The sequence below is a fragment of the Protomyctophum bolini genome (assembly GCF_963924005.1).
Source record: "Protomyctophum bolini genome assembly, chromosome: 11".
Classification (NCBI taxonomy): Eukaryota; Metazoa; Chordata; class Actinopteri; order Myctophiformes; family Myctophidae; genus Protomyctophum; species Protomyctophum bolini.
The window spans coordinates 40,880,689-40,903,186 of record NC_137872.1 but is presented as its reverse complement, the minus strand read 5'-3'; the positions used below and the strand labels follow the sequence as shown (position 1 = coordinate 40,903,186).

Sequence of the window (22,498 nt, the reverse complement as noted above, 5' to 3'; positions counted from 1 at the left end):
TTAAGTACCAGGTCTTATTCCCTAACTTGAGTAAACTAAAGACCTGGAGGCTCAATGCTCTTTGGCCACTCAGAATAGCCAAATGGCATTGATCACGCCTCCAGGTCTTTAGTTTACTCAAGTTAGGGAATAAGACCTGGTACTTAAGACACGCAAAATACAGCCCTCAGAACCTCTAGTGAGTCGGTCGGTGTGAGCTCGCCACCGTCGGTGTGTGAATGGGGGAAGTGAGGACGCTGCAGGCGTAGACTGTTCGCCGCTTCACCTCCCAATGTATGAATGAATGGACCGTTGTAAAGCGCTTTGAGCACTTGGAAAAGCGCTATAAAAAGCGCAATTCATCATCCTGTTACATGTTGTGTGTTTCATTTACAGTCAGTCGAGTGTCTTTCTCTGCCTGTCTTTTGGCCTCTGGAAGTGGATACACGGGACCTTACAATGTTGACACTATCCTGACCTACAAACATGTCCTCACTAATGTTGGTAATGGATATAATCCAGACACAGGTATGATGATAAATGTCATGATGTCTTTATCATAATGATCATTTTAAGAGCTTCCGTTGCTCCAGACTGTATGGAAGCATTTGAACAGTAGAAGCTATAGTTCAAGCTAATAGCTAATAGAATCTTGCGTGCCACACAGTCTGTGTTGTTGGTGTTGTTTCTCCGTGAATATTGTGTGTCCGAGTGAGACACAGAAACACAAAGCGGGGGGCACGGTGGCACAGTTGGTAGTGCTGGCGCCTCACAGCTAGAAGGTCCTGGGTTCGATTCCCGCTCGGGGTACTGTGGGTGCTGGCGGCGTGTTTCCTCCTCCGCGTCATCAGTGCCCGTACCCGAAGGCGGGGTTGGCGAAAGGGCCTTTCTGTGTGGAGTTTGCATGTTCTCCCCGTGTCCCCTAGGGTAGATACCCTCACAAAAACATGCAGTAATCCTGGTCTCTAAACTGCCTCCCCCTGGCCAGCCGGGGCGCCTGATGGAGGGGAAAGGAACTGGTTGGAATACGTGTTCCTTCCACACGCTACGTCCAACCAGGGAAACTCCCCCCTGTCAGGTGTAAAGGAGCAACTTGGACACTCAGGCATGAAGGGAGCATGAGTTAAGTCCGTTGCTCTCCCCAGGTTGGCGGAGGGTGTGTAGAGCCCAGGATCACAGTAGATGATTGGCACAGGGGTGAAAAATGGGTTACAAAAATCGTGGGATAAAAAATATATAAAAGAAAAGAAACACAAAGCGTAGCCTACATCTATTTTTCGTTCGTTGTGTGCTTACACAGTCTATGGCTTACTCCCTATGTGAACCTATAAAGATCTGACATTTTTCTCATGCAAAAAACATGCAAAGAATTGTAAAAAGTAAATACATAAGTAACTGCATTAAGCTGGACATGTTGAAGTTTGGACTACATTCCTAACACAAAGTAGGAAGGAAGTGTGGAAGGAGTTAGATATCAATACATTAAAAAAAAATCACACCTGTGTGAACTGAGTGGTGCATGCCCACGTACAGACCTCCCATAAGACACAGACAGAGTATAGAAAAATATTGTGGCAAGTTTTCATGAACATTAGTGAGGACCAACTGTATGAAGGTCGGTTGAAAAGTGGTGAAGTGGTCCTTTAATGGGTTAAAAGAAAAAAAGTGGCCGATGTCCAAGCTCATGCACGATGGATGCTGTGAGCTGAACGCTGGTAGGTCCAGCCATTTGTACAGAAATAAGTAAACACCCTGTATGGAGACTACAGTGTAATGTTAGCCTGTAGCTGGTGCTTTGCACAGGCAGACGAGACGACAGATACTTTGCACAGTCCATGCTTTGTTGTGTTGTTGCGCGTGCCGATGGTCTCATCAAAGACAATTTTATTTTTTACTCTGTCGTATTCTGCTCATGATGCAGCAACACAAACGTCCAACATAGATAACCGTTAGCTTCTCTCTTCATGCTAACGTTAGCTTATCTCTCCCCCTTGGAGACTACAGCATAACGTCATCCCGGGGGGGGGGGGTGCTTTGCACGGGCAGACGACAGATACTTTGCACAGGTCCATGCTGTGTTGTGTTGTGCCCTGCGTCTCCTCCTTAATTATGTCTGCAAATTATTTAGTATTCGATCGAATTATTTGTGGCGGTGCCTTGCACGGGCAGACGACAGATACTTTGCACAGGTCCATGCTGTGTTGTGTTGTGCCGTGCGTGTCCTCGCGATGATGCATTCCAAAACATTTGCGCACGTGATATTTATATTTTAGACGAAAGAAAACTTTATTTTGACTTTGCGCGTGCCGATGGTCTCATCAAAGACAATTTAAATTTTTACTCGGGTCGTATTCTGAGCTTTTTTAATAGCAGATCTTAATAGCAAGCTCATGATGCAGCAACACAAACGTCCAACATAGATAAAAGTAATTACTCACATAATACTGCTGCAGGTCCATAAATAATCCCAGTGTTGTTGAAGATGCATAATAATGATTGTCGCGTGGTTTAGCGACGACTACCACAGTCGATCCACATACCACTATGACAGGAGAAAGTTGGGACTTTTGCGAAACTTTTGGACTTTTTCGATGGTGTTGCCACTACGGGGGTGCACGCACACACACACACACACACGGGCGCGGGTGCGTGCGCACACCACTGGTGCATGCACACACACGGGCGCGGGTGCGTGCGCACACCACTGGTGCACGCGCAGGTGCACGCGCACGCATGCGCACACCACTGAGGCTCAAAGACACAGGTACACACAGTCACACACAGGTAGGTACATGGACATTGCTGATTGTAGGAGTGGTTGCACCACTCAAAAAAAGTGCCTGCATTTCTACAGTACAGAACCAGTGTGTGTTGCTGGAGCATTTCTAGACTACAGAATAGTGTGTGCTGTTGAAGCATTTCTAGACTGTACAGCATATGTGTTGATGGAGCATTTCTAGACTGTACAGAATAGTGTGTGTCGCTGGAGAGCATTTCTAGACTGTACAGAATAGTGTGTGTGATTTGATTTTGGATTCACTGCTACCTCGTGGGCCTTACGGTGTACCAAATAAATTAGGTATGCTTCCATACATGGAGGTCGTGTAACTGACATCCCAGGCCCCGTGTCCTTCAGAGTAGGAGTGTACCTGGACCACAGTGCAGGTACTCTGTCCTTCTACAGCGTGTCTGACAACACCATGGCGCTCCTTCACACAGTCCACACCACGTTCACCCAAAACCTTCATGCTGGATTTTACCTTCATGCACCTGGAAACACCGCTGTGTTGTGTGAGTAGAATTACTCACCCGCGTCGAATGTTATCAACCCTCTATATTGCTTTTGTTGCGTCTCTCAGCATGTAGTTTCATTATAATGTTGTTTTTCTCTCAGCCTGCTTTGTGAGCTCATAGATCAGCTATTTTAGCTGCTGCATGATGATGTATAATATATATAGGGCCATTAAGTGGTTAATAATCTATTTTCACAATATAATTTTGTTCTCTTGTATATTCATACACACTCTTGGCACCATTCGTCTTGTCTTTTATGGAATTGATATTCCATGTGAAATATCGATTACCTTTTTCCAGATTCTTTATTTTCATAATTCACTTTTAATGTCATAAACGGTAACCAACATGATAATATTAGCAGAATTAGAATATTAGAATGTAGAGTAGCCTATGGCAACTGCGCCGACCTAAACGGCAAAGCATTGCAGAGGGTTGTTTGGACAGCCGGACGCATCAGCAGATGCGCTCTCCCCCCCATCCAAACCCTGTACGATGAAAGCTGTTTCAATCAAAGCTTGAGGAATCATGAAGGATTCAAGCCATCCCAACCGCAGACTATTTGAGTTGCTGCAGCATGGAAAACGGTTTCGAAGTCTCAAAGCTACTGGAAATAGACTAATTATTATTTTTTACTTTGTGAAAACATGTACATATTAATGATGTAACAATAAAGTACAACCTTGAACCTTGAATAAATGTCTATTGTTTTATGAGAGTACTTTGTCTTCATATCTGTCACAACTGTGGAGCACAACAGAGAGGCGTTGTATGCTTGTAATATCGACTATATCGTCCCTCATTAATATATTTTTGAATGCAATTCATTAGGTTAAAGTCACAGCACGTGCATCATATATTATCGGAATCACTTCTGCTCAGACATATAACCTAATTTGTTACATTTAACATTGAACAAACAATACAGAAACAAACAACCACAGAAAAGATGCACACAAACTAGAACTAATAATATGCTGTAGGCCTACGTGTGTGTGTCAGTGGGTGTGTGTGTGTGTGTGTTTTATGTATTTGTTGTAAGCTGTGCTGCTGTGCATGTCCTCTACTGATATTTTCTGTCTTTGCTGCTGTTGTGAGCTGAGCTCAGCTTTTATTTCAAACTGACTATGTATGACGTCCATGATACAATGTGAGTTTGTGCAGTGGCGGCGGAGTTTAGTGCTGTGAGCTGCCATTGGCCCGTTTGTGTGTGTGCGTGTGTGTGTGTGTGTGTGTGTGTGTGCGTGTGTGCGTGTGTGCGTGTGTGTGTGTGTGTGTTCAGATCAGATCAGTGTGCCTTTTTTTCCTTTTCTCGGTTGTATTTCAGTTTTAATAGACATATTTGGAGAGAGAAAAACTAGGGGTTACGTATGTAACCAAAGTTATATAACAGCAAGCAAGGCTGCTCACTTATGGGAGTTTGCGCCCCCTAGCGTAAACACAGAAGCATTATATAAACTCACAGACAATTTTGGCTGGGACTTTGAGACGTGATGACGTTGAGAACCGCCCACCGGTGCGCTAGTATAAAAGCGCGTCAACGTCCCTTAGTCTCCATTCGATAACAATTGTTCTCTTCTCAAGCAACAAGAAGGGAATCCTAGTGAGCAGCCTTGCTTGCTGTTATATAACTTTGGTTACATACGTAACCCCTAGTTATATTAATCAGCTTAGCAAGGCTGCTCACTTATGGGAGACTTTATTAACTCCCTTATTGTCATCGCGAAGTCTGGACCCTTAGGGCCCGTATCATCTGTGAGCAAGGACCACAGTACGTCCCCAAAAGGACTACTGCCCCTCCTTGGGAAAGCCAACCAGGCCCAGGTCTGTCATAAGCGCCTAAGAAGAGCCGACAGAACAACCAGCTCAGCACCCTGGAGAAGACCAATGTCCCCCCAGGGAGCCGAGTCACTCCACTAACTGGAGGCCACGCTCAGGACCGCATGCGCCATCGGCGCTGCTGTCACATCCAGCCTATAGAAGGTGGCAAAAGTGGAAGACGATGCCCAACTTGCAGCGGAACAAACATCCTGAACAGAGACCCCCCTACAGAGGGCCCAGGATGACGCCATACCCCTCGTGGAATGCGCCTTCAACCCTATGGGAGGCACTATATTCCTACCAGAGTAAGCCCGCTCTATAGCCTCCACGATCCACTGGGAAAGCCTAATCTTCGAGATAGGCAGTCCCATAGTCTTGGGATCCCAGGAGACAAACAGCTGTGTAGTCTTCCTTGTCGCCTTAGTTTTGTCCAAATACAACCTCAATGCCCTCACCGGACAGAGGTTATGCCTCCTCCTCTCCTCCTCAGAGGCAAAGGGGGGCGGACAGAACGCCACCAGGTCCATCGGTACCGGGGCAGCCAGGCGGTTCTTAGGTAAAAACGCCGGATTGGTCTTCATGACCACCCTAGCATCCCCATTAAACCTCATGCATTCCGCACTCGTGGACAACGCATGGATATCACCGACCCTCTTAGCGGTCACCAGAGCTATTAACAACGCTGTCTTCAGCGACAATAGCTTCATACTCAACTCCTCCAAGGGCTCAAACGGTGGCCGGGACAGAGAGTCCAGAACCAAAGCAAGGTCCCATGAAGGGACCAAAGACTTAGTCACCGGAAGGAGACGACTAGCTCCCTTCATGAACTGGCGTACCAGCGGGAGCTGGCCCACCGTCTTGTCCTCAAACCCGATGTGGCAGGCAGAGATAGCAGCCAGATACACCTTGACAGTACTAAAGGCTCTGCCTTTATCCAAGAGGTCCTGGAGGAACGACAGAACGACCCTCACTGGCGCCTGAAAAGGCACCACTTGAGCTGGTGAACACCAGTCCTCAAACAATCGCCATCTCAAATCATAGGCATCTCTGGTCGACTGCGCCCTCGCACACTGAATAGTGTTGATGACGCTCTGGGGAAGACCCTCCGCGCCAAGATTCAGCCTTTCACGGGCCAGGCCCAGAGGTCTAGATCTTCCGGCCGCGGGTGGAATATCTCGCCCCCCGCCTGAGTCAATAGGTCCCTGCGTACTGGAAGCTGCCAGGGCCGATCGTACAGGAGAGGGACAATGTCTGACCTCCAAGAGCCCCATCCTGGGGCTACCAGGATCACCGACAGGCACTGCGTCCTCACCCTCTCCAGTGTGGGAAGGATGAGAGACAGCGGGGGAAAGGCGTAAAGAAGGCCCCGGGGCCAACGGTGCGCCAAGGCATCCAAGCCCAGCGGCGCCGTTCCTGCTATGGAGAAAAACAGAGGACACTTGCTGTTTTCCTCCGACGCAAACAGATCCACTCGTGGCTCGCCGAACCTCTCCCATATCTGCTTGGCCACTGTCTTGTGCAGCGACCAAGCCGCGTAGAGGTACCGGCCCCTGGACAACAGATCTGCTCCCGTGTTCAGGAGTCCCGGAACATGGGAGGCCCTGACCGACAGAAGGTGCTCGTCGCACCATAACGTCAGTCTGTGTGCTAGCACATGCAGTTTGGTGGACCGTAGTCCCCCCTGCTTGTTGATATAGCACATCGTCGTCGTGTTGTCCGTCCTGACCAGGACATGGGAACCGCTGATGAAGTGTTCGAAATGCTGCAACGCCAACGTCACCGCCATCAGCTCGAGGTAATTTATGTGGGCAGACTTGGTGCTGCCACTCCATACACCCCTGGCCGTCCTGCCCTCGTGGGTGGCTCCCCACCCATACAGGCTGGCATCCGTCGTGAGTACTTTCCGGGATGTGACCATCCCCATGACCACGCCCTCCGAGAGGAACTGAGTGCCTCTCCACTGGCGTAGCGCCTCGAAACACCCTATCGACACGTGCACAAGCTGATGACGACGATGCTGACCCACATCTAGCGACTGCATCCATCTTTGAAACGGTCTCATGTACAGTCTGCCTAGCCGAACAACGGATATCGCAGAAGCCATGAGACCCGCCAGCCTCTGACAAGTCCGGAACGGGACCTTGTTGCCTGTCCGGAACAAGGCCAGACATGACTGAAACGAGCGAATTCTCTCGTCGGAGAGACGCGCCGTGAAGGACACAGCGTCCAGTGTCATGCCTATGTAATCTATCGATTGTTTCGGCATTAGGACACTCTTGGCGTAATTTATGCTGAAGCCCAGAGACGTCAGGTGATCTACTACCCATCCTGTGTGTAGTCGCAGAGTCGACTCTGAGTCCGCATAAATTAGCCAATCGTCCACGTACATTGCTATCCGAACGCCCCGTTGACGTAGCGGAGCGACGGCTGCTTGCGTACATTTCACAAAAGTCCTCGGACTCAGTGACAGTCCGAACGGAAGGACCAGATATTCGTATATCTGTCCCCTGAAACCGAACCGTAGGAATTTCCTGTGTGGCGGGTAGATGGGGACGTGGAAATACGCGTCTCTGAGATCGAGAGTCGTATACCAGTCCCCTCGACGCATCATACGCAGCAGAGCCTTACTCGTGAGCATTTTGAAGCGAAACACTTTCAAATAGCCGTTCAGAGCCCGCAGGTCTAGAATGGGCCGCATGCCCCCCCCCTTCTTTTTCACGAGAAAGTAGCGGGAGTAAAACCCGGTGTTGCTCTGCTCCGCCGACACCACACGTATAGCCTTCTTCTCCAACAGAGATGTTATCTCGTCTTGGAGAATTTCGGCTGCCTGACCACTCGCTTGCGAGAAGAGAACGCTCCCACAGGTGGGAGGTCTTCTGGCAAACTGTAGTTTGTAACCCTTCGAGATGGTGTTCAACACCCAAGGATGAGCACCACAACGTTTCCACTCTTGTAGACACTGCGCCAGAGGGGTCGAAGCCAGCTCCGAGCCGTTTTGTGGCGGAGCGGCGCAACGTACGGTCGGAACTCGGGTCTTGAGCCTCTGTTCTGCCGTACGGACCCTGGGCTCTGGTGCCGTGTCCGAGGTGGTTACACTTGCATTTTGGCCGACAGCCACAGGCCCCCTTGGAGGCCCGGGCCGTGGGCCCAACCCCTTGAGTTTCAAATGTCGACCCACGAGACCGGTTTTCAGTAGAGAACACTGCTTTATTAAAGAAAGTGGTGGTACAGAAAACTTTGGAGAGACATTTATTTTCAACAAACAAGTCTTCTTCCTGTCTGCGTGGAGAGCGTCCTGCATGAGGCCCGTGGCCGCTATGCTGCGCTTCAGAGAAACTCGGGGACGGGTGGGGGAGACAGTGTCCGGTGTCTCCCCTTGGGGCAGGTCTGGTTATTTCGGCTTCCCGCCGGGTGGTCCACCCTTCCTGGCATTGCGGGGGCCGCCGGCCGGAGACGCCGAGGGGCGTCTAGGCCTGTCGCCCTTCTTGCGGGTGCGCGGTGGACGAGAGGAAGAGGCCGCTGCCGGCTGAGCCCTCTGACCTGCAGGGAACTTGGGCCCCGTGAAGGTGCTCGTCCTGGACCTGGAACGATCGTCCCTTTCCTTGGGGCGATCGTAGGACGGCCTGTAGGGCGGAGCCTGTTTGGGCCGTGCTCCGGACGCCGGGAGGCAGGCGCCAATGACCTCCGTGTCGGTCTTCGTTTGCCCGTCGCGGGAGCGCATCTCTTCGAGCATGGACGCGAAGAGCGTCGAGGTGGAGACCTTCTGCTTCAGCGGGTTGCGTCCCACCTTGGGGGACAGCTCCAGCCACCTGGCCCTCTCGAGGACCAGAAGCCTCGCCATGGTCCCGCCCACCATCTCAGTCTGGGCCTGAGTGAGACGGAGGAGCTCGAGGTGCAGGCGCCTCAACTCAGCCATGTGCTCGGGGGTAGGTGTGTCACCCGCCTCGAGCAGGACATAGGACGCTGACCCCTGCAGAAGGGTCGCAGCGTTCAGCGCTCTGGCCGCAGTCGAGGCGCACCTGTACGCTGCCTTATTCATCTTGGAATCGTCCTTGTCCGAAGGCAAGGAGAAGTCCGGGTCCTCGTGGAAAACGTTGGGATTAACGCCCATGAGCCATCCGGCGAAGGACTTGTCCATGGGAGGCATGGCCTCGAGGCCTGCTTCCCGTTGACCCGCGCAGTCCAGCAGCTTCATGCCTCCGGTCAGAGAGGCGGAGGCTGAGTAAGGCTGTCTCCAAGACGTCATGAGGGATTTCAGGAACCCGTCATCGAGGGGGATCTCAGCCTTGATCTGGGACTTCACTGGGTTGCCCTGAATCCTCTTGCGGAACTGCTCGCATAGGGTGTCCTTAGACACCGGAGGTTCGAGGCTGGCCGGCCAGACCAGTCCACAGCGGATTGTGGCCTTCTTGAAGAGGTCGACTATGTCGGTGTTATCATAGTGGAGCTCTGGTTCGGCCGGAGCTACTGGGGCCATCGGAGCTATAGCGGCGTCGGCCGGTGCAACCGTTGCAGCACTTGGTGTCGCGATGGGGGCGGCGACGTCGGCCACCTGAACGGTCTTGACGACTGGAGGCGGGACCGCCATTCCGGTGTCGCTCTCGCCGTCGCTCACCTCGTTATCCTCCTCCTCTCCAGAGGTGTAGGAGGAAGCTGAGTCCTGAGATGAGGACTCGTCGGAGTCCATCTCAGCGTCGTGCTCTGGGAGAGCTCGTGCCTGGCCCGCGTCGTCGTCTGCAAGGATGACGATGTCAGGGGCGTCGGGGAGCGGTGCCTCCATGTCAGGGGACCAGTGCCTGGCTCCTTGTTTCAGAGCGGCAGTGTAGGCCTTCTGTGCGATAGAGGTTGCAACGGCGTGGGCCGCCTCCTCAGGCGTGGCCCCACGTCCCCTCTCTGCATCGTACGTCCCTTGTGCAACAGCCCGGGCTGCTTCACTAGGGGTCGGGGCTCCGATAAAGAGGCTCGGAGAGTAGCGGTTAGGGTCAGCTGCCTCCCTAGAGGCTTCCTGACGCTGGGCCTCGTCCTCTCTCCCCTGTGCGTGGGCGTCCCGTTGGGTTCGGTACGCCCTGTGGGCACGCTTCTGCCTGCTACGCTTCAGCAAGTCGGAAAAGGTGAAGCAATGCGGGCATCGCTCCGGGTTTTCCGTCGCTTCCACAGCATGGCCATAGCCCAGGCAGTAGAGACACTCGTCATGCAAGTCGTCATGGGCGAGCAGGCCCTTGCAGGACTTGCACGCCCTTTGTATGCACTGGCTGTGAGCGTCCGCCCGGGCGTGGCGGCGTTGGCGACGGGACGTGGTCTCTGCCATCACACGAGGCTAGGAAGCACGTGGAAACGAAGAGCAGAGTTAAAAGCAGCCACGTAGGTGGAGGCTTCGTGGGCGAACACGTTACAGGCAAGGCTCGCTGGTTCATATAACCCTGGTTACAACAGTAACTGTGAGTTTAATCAACCAGTTTCACAAGGCTGCGCGAACACGTTACAGGCAAGGCTCGCTGGTTCATATACCCCTGGTTACAACAGTAACCGCGAGTTTAATCAACCAGTTTCACAAGGCTGCGCGTTTCGGATCAACACCACGCTGCCGCGGGCTCGAAAGGCCGCGGGACGTTGTATGTGGAGGCCGAGTAAAGAGCTATTATTAGCTGTTAAATGCAGGCCGTCAACACAAACGTGAGAGCTAAACAGAAATATTACTATATGCTGTTCAGAATACCACGCCGTCACGGGCTTCGGGGCCGCGGGACGTGCGTGTGCTGTGTCGGCTACACTAGCTGTTAAAGCAGGCCGTCGACACAGACGTGAGAGCTAAGCAGAAATATTACTATATATTGCGCAGCTCACCACGCCGTCACGGGCTTCGGGGCCGCGGGACGTGCGTGCGCTGTGTCGGCTACACTAGCTGTTAAAGCAGGCCGTCGACACAGACGTGAAAGCTAAGCAGAAATATTACTATACTTTGTGCAGCTCACCACGCTGTCACGGGCTTCGAGGCCGCGGTACGTGCGTGTGTTGTGTCGGCTATAGCAGGCTATGGTAGCAGCCACCGATGCCGGCACACGTGTGGAAACTAGCAAAGGGTCGAGACCGTTTCTAGCCCGTCACACGTCCGGGACCTTAAGTCACCGAAGTTTGTGTGGAAGCAAAAACACGCTATTGCTAGCCGTGTCAAAGACCGTCACACGGGTAAAGAAACTTAGCAGGGCTCGAGCCACCACACAAGTTACATTACCCACCAAGTTATTATTAACCTTGGTTAAGGAAAAAGGACTTACCGTTTTTCTTTTTACTTCTCAAAGCCTCTAGGAAAGCAGTTTCCGCGGTACCGAGAGGTTTTCTCGTCCTTGTGGAAATAACTCAGATGCTATACCTTGGGAGACTTCGCTTGCGCTGTGTTACACACATGAGAAGAAACAAATGAATGGAGACTAAGGGACGTTGACGCGCTTTTATACTAGCGCACCGGTGGGCGGTTCTCAACGTCATCACGTCTCAAAGTCCCAGCCAAAATTGTCTGTGAGTTTATATAATGCTTCTGTGTTTACGCTAGGGGGCGCAAACTCCCATAAGTGAGCAGCCTTGCTAAGCTGATTAATATAACAGTGTTTTGTCTTTAGAAGTTCATCCAATTTAAATTTAGGTTTTCGGAACAGAAAAACAAAAGTACTGACTCAAGTTTCAACAGGGCTTTTTTTTACCAGTGGATCATTGAACCCCCCCCACACACACACACACGCACACACAAAACCAAGAAGAACCTCCCATTTCCTTGTCCTGTGATATCTGTGGCTTTGATTGGCCCCCTCCCCCCATCACACACAACTGTTTGGTCAAACCACGTGACTTACATTGGAAAATGAGGCGGCCATGAAACCCGGACACGACAGAGCATGTTCGTCTCTTATGCAAAAGGTTCGTCTGATGTCTGTACGAAGCCTAAGAAAACTCAAGTTGCGTTTTCTTAGGAACCAGTCGCTCGTGACCGACACATCACTAAACGCAACCAAACTAAACTCTTTCAGTCAGTCAGACGGACGTACTGAAATGGCGCAGCAGGGAGTTCAACTGGACCGGGAACAGTTGTGTTGTTCTATCTGTCTGGATCTACTGAAGGATCCAGTGACTGTTCCCTGTGGACACAGCTACTGCAGGAGATGTATCGAGAGATTCTGGAACCAGGACGATCAGAGAGGAAGGTTCACGTGTCCACAATGCAGACACAGCTTCGTCCCAAAACCTGTTCTGAAGAAAAACACCATGTTGGCTGATGTGGTGGAGAGCCTGAAGAATACCGGTGAGACTAATTAAAGTTATCTTGTATATACAGTTCACGGTCTGTCTGTCACATATAATTTATAAACCAATAAAGAGATGGAACGTTTTATTACAAGAATATAAAAGGCTAACAAGGCAGTGTAGCGGGCTATCTTGAGGGGAATCAATATGCTTAGGTTTCCTGCACAATGTTATTTGCATGGCGCCGCCGCCATGCTTGAATTAAACCGTGCCATGCTAAGAGCTGAAAATAAATCTTTTTATTTTTTAGGGTGGGCTAGTGAATCATTGTGTGTGTGTGTGTGTGTGTGTGATATGAAATGTGAGCTTTAATCATATTCCATCATATTCAAGTGATTTTGGAGATAAATGAGACGGAGACTCCATTCAGTCACTTTCATAGCCCCTCTCGGAACCCCCTGGGTCAGCCCAATCCGAACCGAACCGGGCTGACCCGTAGGGTCCCTGTGTGGTGATGTGTTTTCGTATGGAACGCGGACATAGATACCTTCGGTAACGTGGTTTCTGCGATGTTTGAGGACTTCTGTTCGTTTGAGGGCTTCTGAATGTGTGAACTCTAGTTTACAACGTACACCGCTGCGAATTCTCCTGTGCCGCGGAAGCCGTTAAGCATTTTTAATCTATGTTTGACCGATTTGGAAGCTTTGATTCCTCTCTTCCTTCCTTGTTTATTTACCGTTTATTGTACCGCCTCCCGCTGTGCGGTTGGCTTGTGCGTGGCTACGTTCCTGCCTCTGATCTGCTCTGTCATAGCTATAGCCACTAGCTAGCCAGATAGGCGGTACAATGAGGTGTCAATAAACAAGGTAGGGAGAAGAATCAAAGCGACCAGGGGCCTATTTCACGAAACTTGGATTAGAGATTAAGCCGGGCTTTAACACATATCCTGGCTTAATATATCCTGGATCAGTGCTTAACCGGTTTCATGAAAGCTGGTTGATCTTGCCAGATTAACTTAACCAGTTAACCTGGATATGTTGAGGCTTGATTCGGTTTCATGAAAGTGATGCTACATAAGTTACCATGGGAACTTATGCTTTGGATTTAGCCTGCTCCGGACCAGGCTAACAGCCAGGTTTAACCTAATCCTGATGTCTTTACTGTTCATTAAGCAGTCAAACTGATCACAAACCAATGATGTTTTCCAGATGTATTCAATTATTATGGGTTTATGTTGCCTTATTTGTATCGGTCTGGATTAAAGGACTAATTTAAGCACTATATAAAATCAAATAACCAAAATATATAGGCTGCACAACATCATGACAGCTTGTGAGCTGGTAGATCAGCTGCTTTTGGTGAATGTTCCCCATGAATAGGTTTGCTGTCGTGCAAGTGCACGGTTAAGAATAATTATTATATTATATTATTATTCTTTGTAAAAGTGAAAACCACTAAATATTACCATTACTCATTGTTTTACAACATATTGTAACGTTTCACCCACTACTAGTCCTACATACTTACACCTAGAAACCCCATTCAAACCTATTTAGGTTCATCCTACGGTGGACATGTGTGCCTGAAAAGGAATCTTTGAAATGTTTCATAGTTTTAGAAATATAGTGCTTTCAAATTTGAGACATTTATAGGCAGATAGTGGCACTTCAAAAAATCACTTTCACCTAGAAACTCCATTCACACTTTGTAAAATTCAGCTTACTGTGGAAACACATGCTGGAACTTTTTACTTTGAAATGTTTTGTAGTTTCGGAGTTATGTAACTTAAACGCCCAATGCATTCTCAATGGCAATAGAACAAACTTTGGCATGCTAACCCATGAACCTATGACCCTCACCAGTCTGGCCCCTGTCTGGAAAACAACCCCCTTCCCCAAAGGTAGCTCCCTCAGAGGAGGGAGTTATGGCCAAATATCACAATGCGACAATATCATTATGCTTACAATATTAAGAATTCTGTTTTAAGTTAATAGTAGTGGTAAAATGTAAACTATATTTTTGGGGTAGTTAATCATTCAGTCTATCCACTATTGAGAGTATGTTCTCTCTTTAATTACAGCAGCAGTATTTATTTTAGAAGCTTAAGTCCTTGTATCAGTTGGTCTTGAATAGATTAGTAAAGACAATGAGATATACAGAAGGGGGCTGTAATGCAACTATTAAGGATGCAAACTGCCTTAATTCCCCATGAAGAAGAAGGATCAGTAAATCTTTGATCCACAGAAGGGACAAACAAGCCAGACTGTCTATTAAGCCAGGCTTGCTGATCCCGGCTCGCCAAATCCGCCAATTCTGAGCCTCGCTTGGCTTTAGTGGAACGGAATAAACCAGGCTGTAAAGATCAGGATTTAAAAAGCCTGGCTTTGGCCTATATCCTGGATTAGTTAATCCAAGATTCGTGAAATAGGCCCCAGATCGGTCAAACAAAGGAGAATTCGCAGCGGTATTTATATGTACTTATAGTTCACACATTCAGAATAACTCACACGAACAGAAGCCCTCAAACGGCGCAGAAACAACGTATCCACGGTATTTATGTTCATTTATGTCCGCGTACCAGGTGGCAGGGTAGAGGTGGAATAGGACCCCATGGCTACTGGGTCTCAAAAATGTCAGAAACTTCAGTACCATTGGGTTCTGACTTGGGTTCTGACTTGTGAGGATATCACTTTCAGTAGTAGAGGCCTGCAGAGAGAGAGAGAGAGAGGGAGGAGGGGGGGGGGGGGGGGGGGAGAGAGTTGCACCACTCAGTTCACACAGGTGTGATTTTTTAAATAATGGGATGAATCTAGATTTGCAATACCCTCCATTGACTCCCAACTCATCAAATGTATGTTTGCGATATGCTTGTCTTAAACTACGTTAAACTCACCAACATTGCAGCTGTAGTCCAAGCTTGAATTATCCTCTTTCAATCTGCCGAGCTTGTTTTTCATAAAATTCCCCTGTAGACATGTTATGAGCTACTTTCTGTCAAGAAGAAGAAATGTTGGAGTTTGGAAGCGCTCGTTTTTATTAAGGGGTCGCGCCTCCTGCATTATGTGCAAATGCGCACTCTTGACAGAAAGTAGCTCGTGTCTACGGTGGATTTTTATGAAAAACAAGCTCGGCAGATTGGAAGAGCTGGATAATTCAAGCTTGGACTACAGCTGCAATGTTGGTGAGTTTAACGTTGTTTAAGGCAAGCAGATCGCAAACGCAAATTGGATGAGTTGGGAGTCAATGGAGGGTATTTGCAACTAGATTCATCCCATTATAAAAAAATCTAGAGTTGCAAATTGCGGCTAGCAGAGGGGAGCTGTATGTGTCTGTACCCAGTTGATGGTCGTTGATGCTCATTATTAATACATCAAGGAAGGCAATTATGTTTCTGCACTGTCAAATAGGTCTACATCTATCCTAAGACTCCATCAAAGAAAGATTTTCTTTTACATGTTAAGTTTGTTAACTCGAGCTAGGTTCTAAACAAGAAAGCATGTTTATACCTGTAGTTGTTGCACAGAAATGAGGTAATTTTACATGAAAAGTAATGCTACTTTTGTAATGTAGCCTAATTAAATAAAACATGTGAAAAGCTTGGGGGGGAGATAAATCATGACATTTTTAAATCTGTCATTTGTCTGGAAAATAAAATTGTGTTTAAAATATTGTGAAAAATATTATCGTGACGCCCCCCCAGTGCCTCCCCATGCAATGCCTCCCCAGTGCCTCCCCCAGTGTCTGCCCAGTGCCTCCCCCAGTGTCTGCCCAGTGCCTCCCCAGTGTCTGCCTAGTGCCCCCCTAGTGTCTCCAATAGCAATACAAGAGCAATAATATAAATTAATCTTAATTAATTAATCAAACATTTCGGCAAAGAAGGTCCCCCCCCGTGCCCAGCACCATGCCAAAGCTTTTTCCTGCATGTAATGGTATATAACACAGACTGGTGGTAAGGCAAATTGACGGTAACAAAAACAATAGTTACTAGGCAGCCAAGTCATGCTGGCTCAATTAGGTTACCAAATATGAGGGTACAGGCACATACAAATGAAATACATTTTTATCAAATTCATAAATACATGTCAATCAATCTTTCAACAGGACTCCAAGCTGCACCTCCTGAGCTAAGCTGGAGCTTCTATGCTGGACCTGGAGATGTGGCCTGTGATGTCTGCACTGGGTGGACACTGAAAGCTGTGAAGACTTGTCTTCAGTGTCTGGTTTCTTACTGTGACACTCATATCCAGCCTCATTATCAGTCTCCTGCCTTTAAGAAACACAAGCTGGTCAAAGCCTCTGGTGAGCTTCAGGAGAACATATGCTCTCGTCACAACAGGGTGAGTGAGCTTTTCTGTCGGACCGATCAGCAGTGTATCTGTTCTCTGTGCTCCGTGGAAGAACACAAAGGTCACGATACGACCTCAGCTGCAGCAGAACGGACTGAGAGACAGAAAGAGCTCCATACGAGTCAGCAGAACATCCAGCAGAGAATCCAGGAGAGAGAGAAAGACGTGAAGGTGCTTCACCAGGAGGTGGAGTCCATCAACCACTGTGCTGACCGAGCAGTGAGTGACAGTGACACCATCTATACTGAGCTCATCTCTTCCATGGAGAGAAGACGATCTGAGGTGAGGGAGCTGATCAGAGATCAGCAGAAAATTGAAGTGAGTCGTGCTGAAGAACTGAGGAGGTGTGTGGAGCAGGAGGTCACTGAACTGAGGAGGAGACATGCTGAGCTGGAGCAGCTCTCACTCACAGAAGATCACAACCATTTTCTACATCGTTACACCTCATCCCTCTCAACGATCAGTGCATCTACACACCCAGTCAGCAGCAATGTCCGTCCTCTGAGATACTTTGAAGATGTGACTGTGGCCATGTCTAAGATGAAGGAGAAACTAGAGGACATTCTTACAGAGGACGGTGCAAACGTCTCAGAGACAGTGAACAGAGTGGATGTTTTACCGTCAACAGCACCAGAACCCAAGACCAGAGCTGAGTTCTTACAATATTCACGTCCGATCACACTGGATCCAAACACCGCAAATCAATGCCTGTCTTTGTCTAAAGGGAACAGAAAAGTAACAGTGATGGACAAACCACAATTACATACTGATCACTCGGAGAGATTTACTGGAGTGTGGCAGGTGCTGAGTAGAGAGGCTCTGACAGGACGCTGTTACTGGGAGGTAGAGTTGAGTGGATACTGTGGCCGTATAGCAGTCTCACATGAAGACATCAGCAGAACAGTTGATGGTGAATGTGGATTTGGATCCAATGACAAATCGTGGTCTTTAGGATGTACCAAAGAAGGTTATAGTTTCATACACGGAGGTATTGGAACTGACATCCCAGTGTGCCATGTGTCCTCCAGAGTAGGAGTGTACTTGGACCACAGTGCAGGTACTCTGTCCTTCTACAGCGTGTCTGACGACACCATGACGCTCCTTCACACAGTCCACACCATGTTCACCCAAAACCTCCATGCTGGACTTTGGCTTTATTCATCACCTGGAGACACTGCCGAGTTGTGTGACCTGGAGCAGCTCTCATTCACAGAGGAATTCCAAATCCAAGTCCGAGAGCGTTGCTGCTCTCTTGAATCTACACCAGTCAGCAACGATGACTGGGTGTATCTCAGCGACCAGAGATACGTTGAAGATGAGACTGTGGCCGAGTCCAATATGAGAGACAAACTAGAGGACAGTCTCACAGAGGAAGGGACAAATGTCTCAGAGACGGTGAGCAGAATGGATGTTTCACTGTCAACACCACTACAACCCAAGACAAGAGCTGAGTTCTTACAATATTCACGTCCAATCACACTGGATCCAAACACGGTAAATGGATTCCTGTCTCTGTCGAAAGGGAACAGAAAAGTAACGCATATGAGCGAACCACAATCACACCCTGATCACCCAGAGAGATTCACTGGATGTTATCAGGTTCTGAGTAGAGAGGCTCTGAGTGGACGCTGGTACGCTGAGGTAAAGTGGAGTGGATTCGTTGTTACAATAGCAGTTTCATATAAAGATATCCTCAGAGACGAGATAGCTTTTTTAAGTGGATTTGGATGCAATGATCGGTCGTGGGCTTTATGGTGTTCCAATGCCAACAAAGACGAACAAGATAATAATGATTTGCTAATAGCCGGAATCATGCACAGAAACTCTAAATTTGCCATGGACAACGACCGGGACATTGTGTCCTCCAGAGTAGGAGTGTACCTGGACCACAGTGCAGGTACTCTGTCCTTCTACAATGTGTCTGACGACACCATGACGCTCCTCCACACAGTCCACACCACATTCACCCAAAACCTCCATGTTGGATTTTATCTTCATAGAGAGGGAGTCACTGCTGAGTTGTGTGACCTCGAGCGTGCGTTGTGAGCTTGTAGATCAGCTATTTTAGTATGATGATGTATATTAAAGTAGCCGAACGCGTCAGCAGATGTGCTCTCCCCCATCCAAGCCCTGTACGATGAACGCTGTGTCAATCAAAGCTCGAGGAATCATGCAGGATTCAAGCCGTCCCAACCGACTGTTGCTGCAGCATGGAAAACTGTTTCGCCGTCTCAAAGCCACTGGAAATAGACAAAAAACTTTGCTACTACAGGGAAAACATGCGAAAAGCTTCTTTCTCTGAACAATCAAGATACATGAACGAACTGATAAAAAACTAGAGTGAAACACACACACACTCACACACACCTTTGCCCTCTTCTCGCGCTAGTGTGGTCAAATTGCACCTTCCTAAGATACATTTGTTGTGCATATGATTGTTCACACAAAGTTCACCTAACTTTGGAAAACATGCACAGATGACAATGATCTATTGTAATGTAACAAAGTACAACCTTGAATTAATGTCGTGTATATATATATCTTTTTTTTATGAGAGTACTTTGTCTTCGTATCTGTCACATTGTGTGCTTGTTATTGGCTATTTAAAAATGTCCCTCTTTAATATTCTTTTTTTGATTGCAATTTATTGGGTTCAAGTCACAGCACGTATCGGAATCACTTCTGCTCAACCTAATTTTTGTTAATTTTAGACATTTGAAAAGTTGTGAAATGGGACATTCTGCTGCATGAGTACAGTTTCCTGTACAAAAGGCCTGTTTTGATACCAATAAAAGTACTGGTCTAAAATTAATTTGGAATTCCGGACTTTTACTAATTACCAGTATTTCTACATTGCAGTATTGATATTAAAACGTGTGAATACCTTTTGCAACACTGATTATCAATCCATGACCAATATGTTGGACGTTTCTGGCTCGGCTAAAATGCAGTGGGTTTTCTGCTTGATGATGTAGCGATCATCTTTTTTGTGAAAACATTTCAGTGACGGTGTGAGATGATCTGCAAGGAAAACGAGCCCTGTTGTCTCTGGGTTGTTTTAACCAAGGTAAAATTTTTATCCACCACTTGTACCAAAAAGTTTAATTAGGCTACAGAAAATCTTAGACAGCCACTGCTGGCGCAATACAATGTTTATTCTTCCTTTTAATGTATCGTGTGCAACCGTCGTTGACGTTAATTCTTTGCGATCGCATATTGCTGACATTAGTGCACATTTATAGTGCATCGCGTTAATAATACAAACAAAACTAGTCATTATAATAAAGGGATTTCATTAAAATAATCATGCGTGTCTTCTCCAAGTTCTCCCAGTCAGACAGTACGCGCACACCACAGAGTCAGAGAGCATGCGGGTCGTGCATGCACCTGCCTGGATGCGCATGCACACACGGTGCGTGCGGACACCATGAAGGGTTAACGGCAGCCTGGCTGCCACCATGACCTCAGATATCAGAGTTGACATGAGGACAGAGTCGGTCAGCGTGCTGTTGAGCAAACACAAGACTCACTGAATGAGGGGGTTTCATCGTCTCTCTTTGGAGAAGCCCCTCTAATTACACAAGTTGACGCACAATGTAGAGGACCCCCAAATGTACATGTATTTTGCCACAGACCCCCAGGAGAGGACTTTTCAAAATTATTCCAAATTGTTCTAATTTTTTAGTAATTTTTTTTTTGGTTAAACTGATTTTGATGATATATAAGCAATATTTCTGGGAACCCCCCTCAAGGACCCCCGGTCCCCACTTTGAGGACCACTTGATCTGTAAGTGATTTTAATTTTAGTCGCATTTTAGTCACCCGGAATGTGTTAGTCTAGTTTCAGTCGACAAAATGTCATAAGATTTTAAAAACAGTCATTACAACGGCATCGAGGCCCGCCAGAATACATTTTAGTCGACTAAATCAACTGTAGATTTAGTCGACACAAGTTTAGTCGACTAAATCAACTGTAGATTTTTTACACTTGCTGAAAATAGCCGATCTACAAGATCACAACGCGTCGCGCTGTGAGCCCCCCTCATTTGAAAAGATATGCCCAGGACCCCCATAAGAGAAGATGTTTTTACGGCTGTAGCAGCAACCATTTTAATTTCAAGGACACCCATTTTGACATGCATTAGGCTACATGTCATGGACCATATTTCTATCTCTGGGACCCCAATAATTTATATTGTAAAATCACTGTATTGACTGGAGAGTGGAGACGATATGTTACATTACGTGTAGGCTGTAGGGCCTTGTATGTCTCCCCCTGTGACTGCAGGCCAGAGATGATGACAAGCCCACAGTGCCATCTAGTGGAGGAGTTTGAATATAACAATTTTCTACGTCTTGTAAGTATGGATATGTCTATATGCACTTTGGGTTTATTGTTAAACAATTTTGATATGCTGATACTATAGTATAATAATAATAATCATTGCCATAGAGCAGGGGTGCCCACACTTTTTTTTACTCTACCCACCCCCTAAAAAAATAGTTTTAAAACGGTTACCTGAGGCATTAAGATATAAGACAAACACACTTTCTTTTAATATAACTTCAACGCTCTTGAAGACAATGTATTGCTTTGTGGGTTTGAGCTGACTAGTCCTTTTTTATATCAATCAAGTCACCTTAATTCAAGTATCAAAGTACAATGTGCATGCACACAATATGTAAATAAATAAATGTGTTACATTTTCTTGCATAAACACAAAGAGCTGTTTCCATAACTGCACAAATTATTGCACATAACATGAGTAGCTGTTATAATAACATAATAACATAACATGAGTAGCTCTTTGCCTGCCTGCCTGTCTGTCTGTCCATGAGTAGTTATTTGTCTGTCTGTCAATGAGTAGCTGTCTTACTGTCTGCCTGTCTATGAGTAGCTGTCTGCCTGCCTGTCTATGAGTAGCTGTCTGTCTGCCTGTCCAATTGTCCATGAGTAGCTGTCTGTCTGCCTGTCTGAGTATCTGTCTGCCTGCCTGCCTAATTGTCCATGAGTAGCTGTCTGTCTGCCTGTCTATGAGTAGCTGTCTGCCTGCCTGCCTAATTGTCCATGAGTAGCTGTCTGTCTGCCTGTCTATGAGTAGCTGTCTGCCTTCCTGCCTGTCCAATTGTCCATGAGTAGCTGTCTGTCTGTCTATGAGTAGCTGTCTGCCTGCCTGCCCAATTGTCTATGAGTAGCTGTCTGTCTGTCTATGAGTAGCTGTCTGCCTTCCTGCCTGTCCAATTGTCCATGAGTAGCTGTCTGTCTGTCTATGAGTAGCTGTCTGCCTTCCTGCCTGTCCAATTGTCCATGAGTAGCTGTCTGCCTGCCTGTCCAATTCTCCATGAGTAGCTGTCTGTCTGCCTGTCTATGAGTAGCTGTCTGTCTGTCTGCCTGTCTATGAGTAGCTGTCTGCCTGCCAGCCAGCCAGCAAGTTGGTTAACAGAAAATAAATTGTTATGGCTGAGTAAAATAAAACACAATAAACACAATTTGCCTGAAAATAGATTACCCAGCTATGACCTTTTTCATGAAAAAAAATGAGTAGTGATATGGCTGACTGAGTAAAATAAAACAATCTACCTGAAAATAGATAGCTATAAGTGAAGAGCAATTTCCGCAATTACCATTTCCGCAATTTCCTCAATTTCCATTTCCGCAATTTCCATTTCCACCATTTCCGCAATTACCATTTCCGCAATTTCCACCATTTCCGCAATTACAATTTCCGCAATTTCCATTTCCAACTATTAATGGCAGCTGGGTTTCATCATTCAAATAAAATAGAATTCTGTCCGTTTAGCTATAAAATTATGTCAGGGAA

General features: G+C 47.4%; 1 protein-coding gene across 1 annotated transcript in view; it reads left to right on the top strand.

Annotated features, from left to right (window-relative positions):
* LOC308323502 (uncharacterized protein) overlaps window positions 1–18,969 on the top strand; it is a 77,914-nt gene extending 58,945 nt beyond the window's left edge. Inside the window, exons 6-15 of the mRNA XM_080775230.1 lie at window positions 3,100–3,270; window positions 5,753–6,006; window positions 6,416–6,709; window positions 6,792–6,889; window positions 8,480–8,585; window positions 8,724–8,954; window positions 9,437–9,736; window positions 9,908–10,153; window positions 11,956–12,388; window positions 16,432–18,969. Coding sequence (XP_080631356.1) covers window positions 3,100–3,270; window positions 5,753–6,006; window positions 6,416–6,709; window positions 6,792–6,889; window positions 8,480–8,585; window positions 8,724–8,954; window positions 9,437–9,736; window positions 9,908–10,153; window positions 11,956–12,388; window positions 16,432–18,722 — 4,424 coding nt within the window. The 3' untranslated portion in view covers window positions 18,723–18,969. The remainder of the gene's footprint in view (window positions 1–3,099; window positions 3,271–5,752; window positions 6,007–6,415; window positions 6,710–6,791; window positions 6,890–8,479; window positions 8,586–8,723; window positions 8,955–9,436; window positions 9,737–9,907; window positions 10,154–11,955; window positions 12,389–16,431) is intronic.
* Window positions 18,970–22,498: the final 3,529 nt, after the last annotated feature.